Source organism: Rhinichthys klamathensis, unplaced genomic scaffold (genome assembly GCF_029890125.1).
Source record: "Rhinichthys klamathensis goyatoka isolate OS25496 unplaced genomic scaffold, OSU_Roscu_1.1 h1tg000626l_1, whole genome shotgun sequence".
Classification (NCBI taxonomy): Eukaryota; Metazoa; Chordata; class Actinopteri; order Cypriniformes; family Leuciscidae; genus Rhinichthys; species Rhinichthys klamathensis.
Window position 1 is genome coordinate 550257 of NW_026607074.1, and position 11545 is coordinate 561801.

Below are 11545 nucleotides of genomic sequence, written 5' to 3' on the forward strand. Positions count from 1 at the left end.
ATTAGCCATCTCTCTGCTGCACATTTTTCACTTATTCATCCATACGCTCATTCACTCACTCACTCTTTATCCCTCCCTTCTGTCTGAACTTTACCTTTCTCTCCTTGACATGCCCCAAGGGATAGAAATTCCTTTGTTGAAGCATGCGTGCATCTGTGTGTGTGTGTGTGTGTGTGTGTGTGTGTGTGTGTGTGTGTGTGCTTAAATGTAGTCAACGAGGCTTAAGTTAACTGTTTTTAGACTTTGGTTTAGTACCAATTCAGCTTTTATTCACAAAGCCACATCATGACGTGGCTGTTGTCTTGTAAACATGAATTCTCTGGCCTGCTTCACATCCAACCTTTTTCTGTGTGTCTTTAATAAAGGTAAGTACTGATAAACAGTCATTAGACGAGGTCTGGGTTGAGGATCTGGGCAGACAGTGAAAGCACAGATCTGTTTGATGGAGCACAATTATTATTCTCATTACGTCTCAACAGAGAATGAGAGACTCTTATTAGGGCTATTACCTCTACACACATCAAACACAGCAATACACGCATGCTTTAATGTTCAGACAATAAAGTGCTATGTATGTGTGCATTAGTTCCATGATGAGTCAGCTTATGAATATCACCAGACCCAGATAGTATCTGGAGACATTTTAGCCAGAATATTTAGCTATATTTAATATTTAATAAATGAACATTAAAGGGGCAGGTAAGGTGTTGAACTTCATGAATGATGGTCATTCCAGCTCTGTGGAAATATTCACTGTAGTCAAACTACTGTTTTGAAGAGTTAGCTGCTCTACAACAAAAAAGTAAACTATATTGAATATACTTAAGGAGGGGATATGCTTTTATAATTAATAAATAAAACTATCAAATGATTTAATAATGTTGGTCTCAATAAAAACAATGAAGGGTTACAATCAATAAACAATTTCAATTAGTCTGTCAGTACCGAAATTTATACTGAATACAACAAAACACCATAATTCACAAAACTGAGTTGAAAACATACATAGGGCAGGGACTAGAAATGGTAAATCTTTTGTGCACGCTACATATCAGAGTAATGACCCTTTAGAATGAACCGATTTACTAGAATAAATGTGGACTTACCAATGCTTTATGAGAGTAAGGACCATTGATCATAAACCAATTCACTTCCCAAAATATAAGGACCATTTAGCATGAACCAAGAATAGGTCAGACTTCCCAGGCTTCATATGAGAGCAGACCGTTATGAACTGATTCACTAGAATGAATTGCATGCCTAATACTGAATATGAGAGTTAAGGACCATTGAAGGATGCACAAAACGGAAGTTGCAATAGTTTTTTTCCCTATTGTGAGGTATATCTGAGTGAAACGGCTTTTCAAACAAGAAAAAATGTAGGGCAGGACTTTATTTGTCTATCGGGAATTGATTGGATGGTTGGGTGGTTGTGGTTTGCTATTGATATTGTGATCGCATGTGAGAGACAGCACACATCAGATATGGTAAATGGAAGCTCAGATGAAGGTACCTTCATAAGCTCAAGCATGTTTGCTTGACGTGTGAAAAACCAATGAGGTTTATTCTCGTGTGTTACGCAGCACGTTTGAGCTTCCGCAATCAAACATGTATTGTTGAGCTTCTGTTTATGTTTGTTGATCAGCAATGTTTATATGCAAATAAAAGCCTAAATTCAATCTGTTCATATAGCGATCGAATCACTGGTAATTTGGACTAAACCTTTAATCATATGAATTTGTTTTGTGATCTCTTTATGAACTTTTTGAATCGTCAAAGTGGTAGTTGTGTAGCTGTAAATAGAGGGACAGAAATATCTCAGATTTAATTTAAAATATCTTCATTTGTTGTTTCAAAGATGAACAAAAGCCTTACGGGTTTGGAGCGACAATAGTGTGAGTGATTGATGACAATTTTTTTCATTTTGGGGTAAACAACCCCTTTAACTACTCTACATATGAGAGGGATAGAGGACCATTGAGGTGAGCCAGTTTGATTATTTTTTAAGCTCAGAGATTAAAAACAGCGATGGTTTCATAAAGGAGTTTATTACTGGAAAAAGCTACACTATTATGAAAGCAAATAAACAACGAAGTCAAGACTCTCACTTGGCTCATGCCAGATTCCCCGTGTCCATTATTTAGGTTTTTGTGTGGGTGTGCATGTAGTGTGGTAAATCATCATGTGCAAACTCAACTATTTGTATATGTTTTGGGTGAGTGAAATGAGAATGAGGATCTGGTTGAGAGTAGTGACAGGAAAATACTGCAGGTCAGGATCCATCAGCTCCATGATTAGCTGTGATTTAACTAGAGAGCAGGTGCTTGCGTGCAGAGCTCTGGACAGGTGTGCGACCACAAACACAGAAAGAGAAAGACAGAAAGCAAGAAACAGAAAGGAAATCTGTGTTTTAAAATTTAAGTTGAAGAGATAAATCTGTTGACAAATGTCATACACCATTTTTACAAACGTATTATTTTATTTGAATATGATAAATTTGTTCTTAAATAAGTAAATAGGTCACAATATAAAAAAAGGAGTAAATGCATCTGTATTTCAGGCTAAAGCTTTTAAAAGAAGCATTATCTTAAATATCTAGTAAGAAAAAAAAACATCTTAGTATTTAATTTCCCTCATAGACCAGGTGAGGTAGTAGAAAAAATCCCTGGCGTGAAATCACAAAGTGAAACAGTACACTGTTAAAGCTATGACAACACAAACAAACACATAGACTCCAGGTTGACAGAGGTTTCATTATGGATGTCTATGCTATAAATGTTGTCATTTCAGCAATTGCAGCAGAGAAACATAGGCATAAGACACTCGCATGCACATACACTCAGAAGGGAACAATCTCATTTGAATTTTCACGGCCACGTTGGGGTTTCAGGTATTTGCATATGCTGACTCAGTGTGAAAACTCTCTTTCTTTAGTCTCTTTCATAGAAAATGGATCGATTACTGGTCAAAACTTTCTTACAATATGCATATGAATTTCAAGTAGTCAGAGTGAAACCCTTTTACAGCAAATGTTTTACACATTACAAACGCTTCAGCCGAATGGCATGCATGTCACTGAATGCTTGGACGTTCTTGCACTTGATTGATGTGGCCAATTTTACTGCAGTTTTCTCCCTTCCCAGAAAAACCATGCACACACTCACGCTGCTCGCACACACACACACACACACACACACACACACACACACACACACACGTACATACAAGTAGGCACGTACATGCTCACATTCTCATACTTTCGATTCAGATTTCTATTGTTAAGTGAAGAAAAGCATGTGATGTTTTAACAGAAAATATTTTTGAGTAATACTTTGCATCTGAAGGTTAAAATGTGCCTTTGTGCAGTGCACCAATACAACTGATTTTTAACATTTTTACTCTTATTTGGTCTCTTTCACAATATAATTTGCAATTTGTGTGAAAACATGTTTTTTTGTATAAAAAAAAAAAAGGTTGTTGTTGCTTACTAGGAATTAAAAAATCTCTGCAACAAAGGCCTCTCTATTGGGAATCCAGCAAACTTTCAACTCAGGCACATTCTGGAGAAAAAGCACTGTTATTTTCTCTGATTGGTAATGGGCTAATACGGGACTGGAATGGACTTTATCAAAGGCTTCACACACATGAAAGGGCTTGCAGACCTTATAGGGCAGATAGCTTTGCTTACTAGGGAAGGAGATGTTTTCCTTTGTTCTGGATGGGACATACTCACTATCATTGCCCTTGATGGGATAGCAAAGACTACACACTCAGAAGCCCAGATGTTTGCACATACTGTATGCAGCTGTAGGGAGAGGTTATGTTTGGGTCATGCTGTAATGACACACATTGTTATGGTCGATCCCTAATGCTTGTGTTTTTGACATACTTCTGCATAGAAAAGCAGGATATCATGCAGCAATGTGTAAAAATTAAACTAAAAAAGTGTAATTGCATGAATGTAATGTAGTAAGTGTACTTGAAATTGGTACAGCAGTTGATCGGTTTTGTCTAATTGCAATAAATACATTCCTATCTATACCAGATACAGCCATTTAATGGCCATTCAAGATTTAAAACATAAGATTTCTGATTATATAACTCTAACATTCATTAAAAGTCTATGAAAGCAGACTGTGTCCAAGTTAATTTCCAGTTTATCAACATAACCCCACCCATTTGTAATATATCTGTGAAGCATGACAACACAACTACCATAACAGACACATGGTACTTTCTTCCTCACAAATAAAAGACTACAATAATATTCACAAATAAATGCATTCATAAGTGCTTCATACTTTTTCAGATTAAATGAAAACGTTCCTCCCGAACTCCATGTGGGAGCCCAGACGCTCGTCCATTTAGCCATCTCATCTAAGCCATTCTGAATCAGGTAAGACTGGCACATCATCCTTAAAATTTTCCCTTAGCACAACCTGGATCACAACATCCAAACCCTTCCAAATCTCTCATTAGTTGACTAGTAGATGCATCCTCAACCTTCCTCACTTTCCGCTTCTTCCTCTCAGTCTCCTTCTTGGATGGTCTGTCAATGTTTCTTGCAGGTGTAGACCTCCTCCTCTCTGAGGCAGGTTTGACACTCGACGTGACAGCACCAGCGGACCTGGCAGTGGCAGGAGAGGGTGGTGAGATGGAGGGCCGTGTTGTAGCCTCGTCCACAGCACAGGCTGCTGCAGCTGGTGTCCTTGGAGCACGGTCTGCCAGCCGTCCCAGGCGAGTAGCGTGATGGCCTGCAGAAGCTGGGCGACTCCTCCAGAAATACCAGCTCAGTGGGCCGCGGACGGGGAACCGTGTTGCTGTGGCGACGAGGGCTCGCCAGCTCCGTCTCCCCCGTGGCGGAGTTAGTGACGCTGTGCACTCGAACGGCCGTGTCATAGCGGTACTTCAGCAGATGGCCTGTGTCTTGAAACGGTGAGAGCTGCTTCCAGCATGTCCTCACAGCACACGAACCGGAGACGCCATGACACTTACAAGTAGTCTTAAGTCCACTCTTCACCGCCTGAGGTAAAGAAAGACAGAGGTGGAGACATGAACATAGTATGCCAAATACAACACTACGATCCTGTGAAAATGAGAAGAAAGAGAGGATTTATAAAGATTAGATATGGGATGCTGAAAGTTGGTTCACCCTTTCCCTGTGAATATTTGGAGGTAAAGAAGATTTTAAACAATTTATTCCTATAGAACTATTAACACTTCTGTGATTGTGGCTTTTTTTGTACAATTATGAAACGTGCCATCCAATAAGATATAATGGTAATGGACTGCATTAATATAGCGCTTTCACAGACCCAATGGCCACCAAAGCGCTTTACATTTTGCCTCACACTCACCCATTCACTCACTCATTCATACACCGACGGCGGTGTCAGCCATGCAAGGCGCCATCCAGCTCGTCAGGAGCAGCTGGGGTTAGGTGTCTTGCTCATGGACACCTTGACACTTGGTCATGTGGAACCGGGAATTGAACAACCAACCTTCCGGTTTTTAGACAACCTACATGAACCACTGAGCCACTGCCGCCCCGTGGGGAGACATTGGTTGTTGTTGTTGTTGCTTTATTAGACAAGATTAAAAAAAAAACCTTTCTCCTTAATGCTTATCCAGTAAATCAAGAAAACTGAAAAAGTCATGGGGCCAATTGGGAATGTTGTTGTGGACAATGGAGTCCAAAAGGTTGAGGACCACTTAGGGGGTCACATTAATATATTGGTATTGATTATCTCCCCAAAAGTGGAAAGGGAGGTGATCATAGACTTTTCTAAAAGTGGTACGGCATGCTATCTTAAATTATAAGTTGTTACAAGAAATTGAGTGAATGCTCAAGGACTTCATAGCCCTGAGCTAAAAAAAAAATCAGGTTGACATGGTGTAGATGTAGATGATTGATGCAGAGGGAATGTCTGAGCTGGCCGTCTTTCAACTCTGACCTGCACCTCTTGAAGACCACCATCCCTGATCTATACTCCTATCAACACATTTCCATTTTTGTTCTATTGCTCTCTCTCATTCTCTCTCTCTTTCAATATTTCAAAATATTTCTGAGTTTGAGAGCCAAATCATATTGTTTACTTGTTTACTGTTTATCTATTTCTTCTATTAAGGCTCCTCTATTCATTTCACATATTGGGGAGGAGGCTGCAGAACAGAACAGTCTATGGAAAAGGGCCCAGGGGGAGATGGGGAGGTCAAATGGTCGATGGGGGTGTTCCACCCTACATAGGTATGAGCTCCCACCCCAGGGCTACCTGAGAAATACAGAGAAGGAGAAGCGAGGAAATGGAGAAAATCTGAAAGGGGAGGGGATAACAAGACATCAGCCACCTTTGCTTGTTTTTGTTAACCGCCATCTGTGGCCTGAGGTGTCAATTGTGGGAAACAACAAAACCGGAGACTGATAAGATAAGATCCGAGTTTGTCCAGCCGTTCTTTTCTAACTCTTTCTGTGAACCTCGTAAAACCCTCCCCCTTTTTCGTTCCCTCTGTCTTTCCCTGAGGCTACCAGTCTCCTGGTAACAGAACTGTTTTGAGGGATGTTATGAGGATTTCTGAAAGTCTGGGAGAGCAGCGGCGACGGCGGCAGCAGTGAGACTGGTAGAGCGGGAGGCATACAGTAGGTGGAAAAAATGCTCGTATATTACAGAGGCCTCCTCTCTGTATAATCGCCCTCATGGGGAGACCTCTAATTTTGAAAAGGGCCCCCACAGCAAGCGCTGTCATGCCTGGACCAGGGAAAGGAACACCTGGCTCCAGAGAGCTGGCCAATACCTGCTCACCTACCTGCCTCACCCCACTCGCTGAACTCTCCTTTGGGCTACAATGAACTAGGAGACCGCAACCCGCCAGCCAAGAGAAAACGTGAAGGTATGAGAGAAATAACCCTTACAGATGTTCTCTTCTACAAGCTTTGGAGGAGATTGAAAGGATCCCTTATTTCATAAAGCCATTATATCACTATCAAAAAGAATAAAATACTCAATTGTTTTTCGACCATGCCAATACCAGTTGGACAATGTACCATGACAATATTTGTAATATTTTGCATCTTACCCGGATGCCGACATTAATGTTGTGAGAGTCTATCTGGGCACGCAGGTCCTTGCTGACTCGTTTTTGCCCCAAGAACTTCTTGAGAAACTTGGTGCTGTATTTCAGATTGTCCCCGCATACGCCCCACTGCCAAGCCTCGCGGTGCTGCAGACCAGGAGAATCGTCGCAGGTGCAGCGCTCCATGCGTCCAGAACTGCACGCTTTGGCCAGCGCGTGAGACAAGGCTGCTGAGGACACCGCAAGCAGGAAGGCTGTCTCTTTAAAACCTGATGAAATTGTGCATTTATTATGAGCACTGTGCAAAACTGCTTTAAATGAGTATTGTACTTTTTCCACATTAAAAAGTTTTACACCTTTAAATAAATGAATAGTACTTTTGAAAAATATTTTATAAATGACGTCCATTCAAATGAGATGGCAATATTAGGAGCATAATAAAAGCTGTTTGATTTTACATGAAGTGGGTTGCATTATGGGGGTGACATGATGAGCTTAGCTAAGACAAGCAAAATACTAAGCACTTTATTGGAATTATTTAATATTAACAAATTAATAAATCAATCATGTTTGATTGCAAATAATGCATTTCTATAGCAGCATTGGTAACTGACAATATAAAGTGGAAATGAGTATAATTAATAGGCTAAATCTCCATATATGAGCATAATTAATATGTCCACAACAACATAGAGATAGGCTATTGGATTGTTTTTTTGAAGTACATTTCCAGGACCACGTTCATTATTTAAAACTCACTTCATCTAGTTTGAGCAATTTGAAAAGAAAACCCCACCTTTATCGTGCTTCTATAATGGCGTTCTCTAACATAAAAATCCTCCATCGTAACCTCTTTTCCCATTAAGTGTTAAGTGTAGCATTGTGTTATGATCCTTTAACCATAATCCCCCCTTGAAACATCCTCGTATTATTGTTTGCTTAGATCAGAGCTGAGACAAGGCGTGTATTTTGATCCAATTAATTATTATTTTGACTATGGTTTTCTGTCAGATTAAAGCGCGCGATCACGCCGCCCTTTTCCTCTGAGAACTGGGCGCTTTTCCGCGAGATAAAAATACTTCAACTGGCCCCGAGAGGCCTCACCGCACAGGGATTCCGCGCTTCCCAACTCCCTAATTACCAGCGAACTGACCTACGCATGGCTTTAACATTCACATCCTGCGCATTACGCACATGTCCGTTTGGAAACAGGCACCTCTTGGAGGTTTCTGCATAGTTGTTAATACTAAAACATTTCCTTATTAAACATATAAGTAGCACCGACTAATTTAAGACTACCAATCAACAAATTGTAAAATTGTGTTTTGTGGGTTTTAAACTCACAATATTTGGCTGTTTCTTTTTTGTGCCTTTATGAAAGTACAAACGACTTTAACAATAAAAAGCTGATCCCAGTTACTGTGTGTTAGTTTTTTCCCCAGCAGTAGCCTACTTTTTCTATATGTCTTAATGTTACTAATGCATTTTAATTACCCTAATTTATTTATTATCTATCTATCTATCTATCTATCTATCTATCTATCTATCTATCTATCTATCTATCTATCTATCTATCTATCTATCTATCTATCTATCTATCTATCTATCTATCTATCGTTTTTAATAGAATTTTAGTGGCCAAACAATTTTATTATTTAAAAAAACTCCCTGTGATGGGAAAATGATGAACAATGCCATAAACAACAACTTGTAATTGTATGACCTTGAACGAAAGGATAAAAACGGCTCAAATAAAACAGGCCTATATTAAAATATTTACATTTGCCCTCCGTTGAGATGGAACATTTTAATGTTAATAACACTTACTATTTGTTTCATATTTCACACACATTATCTTTTAAAATCACATATTCAGAATAAATTTAAAAACACCTGGCAAATCTTACCTCGTTTTAAAAGGCTTCCACGGCCATCCATACTACAGTTCCAGCGCTCGTTGCGGAACTGATAGCGGCACTCGAGGAGGCTGAGGCGGACAGATTCCCTCAGAGTCTCCGCCAGCCCCGGTTCCCGCCGGCACAGTCGCTTTTGCCGGCGCGTTAAAGTCATCTGCTCGCATTGCTTCAGGTGCGCTTTACCGTTCGGAGGCTCGTTGGAAAATGGACCGGGCAGAAAAACCAAGGGCTCGCGACCAGTAAGCCTAACGATAACATACACAATACAGTCACTAAAACTACAGTACAGTTCAAACATTCATTTACTTTTAAGGATGTTCATTTTGATTAGTTCACACACACAATACAATTAGCCTTTAAGAACTAGAGCAGATAGGCTACACTGTAAAATGTTTGAATCATCTTGTAAAAAATCTTTGTTTTAGTTTAGCTTGTCACAGTTATTTCTCTCACTTCAATTTCCACTGAGTTTTCAGTGTAATTATTTTTTTTTTTTACTGTATTTGAGAACTAAAGGCAGCAAATCAACAAATTAGAATGCACTAGCGATGGCACGCGTGCTTTGCATATATGTTTAAATACCTGATTTGAATAGTCGTGTTTGAATAGAGAACGCACATAACTACACGTGCTGTTTCCCTGGTCAGTAGTCTGAGCGCCCTTGGATTTTGGATACACTACTGTGGCGCTTAACAATCTTCAGAAAGCACTCTTAATTAAAACCCAACTGGAGAGGTTTTTTTTAACGTGTTTATAGGATTCTTAATATAAACACCAGTGGGGCAACGTCCTGTGAGCGTAAGCCAGAAAGATCTTAATGATCAGGTAGGGCGAGTGTCAGGACGCGGTGCCAAACCATCGGAAGACATCTGGATCCATACACTGCGCTGCTCTCTATGGACATAATCGGCCCAAACAACACACTATTTCGATATTTTAGACAAATCAATGTTAAAAAACAAAACAAATAAACACATAAACGAAATCTTATGGTGTTACTGTTAGAATGTTTTTGAGAGGAAGCTACAAGTTTTCTTAGTTAAATACTTAATTTTAGAACATTTTAAAATACCACATTCTTTAAATAATAATTTCAGTCTGTAGCCTATAGTGTGATTATTTGTAACAGACAGCCTGCAATTTAGGTTTAAAACAGGTTTGTTAAACATAATAAAACAATAAGGCATGCGTAATTGCGCATGGGATAGCTATCCAACATCACCAAATATCTCCACCTGTTAACACCACATCAAATGACTCTATTCCATGCCAAATATGTCAATAATGCACTCAGAGGCTGTTTCCAAGACTTCAGAGAAGATGGAGGATATAAAAGGCTCTGCTGACCCGAAATAGGCTGCTGCGTGGGAGAGAAGGATGCAGAGGGCAATAAGTCGCAGCGGACAGGCAGTCCTTGGAAGCCCGGTGCACATGATGACGGGTCGACGCTGCTCTTCATTGCGCTATCTGTCCTTGTTGAAATCCCAGCTGTGCTGGACTGAGCAACTTCTTAAAGGGGCAGAAACTCATTTCAGACCTTGGGTAGGCGCGGTCCCGAGAGGGGTGAGGCATGAGCGCCGAACTTATTGGATCATTAGTCATTTACTCCGCCTATTGTGCCATGCAAGGAAAATACTCTTATTTCCCTACACATTGGCAGGTGCGCTTCCCTGCTGAATGGTTCACATTTAGGCTATACTTAGGGCTGATTCAGCCAACTTTTTCCCCCTTCTGATTATGGAAGACATGGATGGACAATTAAGTAATCAATCATCCAAGACCAAAACAAATAATCAGGGGATTAAACTAATAATGTGCCATTTCAATAATTATCAAGTCTTCTTCACGTATAGTTTGTCTGCTTTTGTATTCCAAATAAAAATAAATAGAGAGGAAATTAAGAAGTGAAGTGAATAGGAAAGAGACTTTTCTATTGGTTTCATATTGTCTTGTTATCTCTGATGTCAGATGAATACAACATTGAAAAATTTAGACTTTTTTGTGTCATCATCACTTGTTATACTATTCTTTTAAAGCGGTTCAGCATAAGTCTTTTGAGTTCAGTATAGGAATAATGAGTGTCTCTTTACTCTTGTTTAATTCCAACACCTTGTTTACAATCTGTGGCTCCATTCTCATTTCCTCAGTATCATTAACGCACTGGCGTCTTTGATGCTGTTGTCATCACCAAGCACAAGATACAAAGAGGTAATCATGGCTGATCTTTCATCTCAGTTCCTCTCGCCTCCATCAGTGACTGACCAACTGGGCTCCGCATTTCCCTTATGATGTCACCTTCTTTGTTTAAGACACCCACCTTTATGACATAGGTGTGTCAGGTGCATTTCCTTCTTGTGGTGACCAATCCAAACAATATGGAGGAGACATTCTCTGCTCCTAAAATATGTATAAAATACATTTGAGAATCATCTTTCTATCATTAGTGTTGGATTCTTGAATAGGGATCAATTTGTTCATTTCAGAATTGTTTTTGAGGTCTTTAAAAATATGATACAGTAGATAACACTTAAGTTGATATAAAGTACTTTAAGAATGTA

At 39.7% G+C, this 11545-nt stretch overlaps 1 protein-coding gene across 1 annotated transcript; it reads right to left on the reverse strand.

The window, feature by feature from the left end:
- Positions 1-4396: 4396 nt before the first annotated feature.
- wnt9b (wingless-type MMTV integration site family, member 9B) lies at positions 4397-10526 on the reverse strand. Its single transcript, XM_056241014.1, has 4 exons — positions 10335-10526; positions 8979-9232; positions 7075-7340; positions 4397-5023 (listed from the first exon to the last, which is right to left on the reverse strand). The coding sequence occupies exons 1-4, from the start codon at positions 10418-10420 to the stop codon at positions 4553-4555; spliced, it is 1077 nt and encodes a 358-aa protein (XP_056096989.1). The 5' UTR covers positions 10421-10526; the 3' UTR covers positions 4397-4552.
- Positions 10527-11545: the final 1019 nt, after the last annotated feature.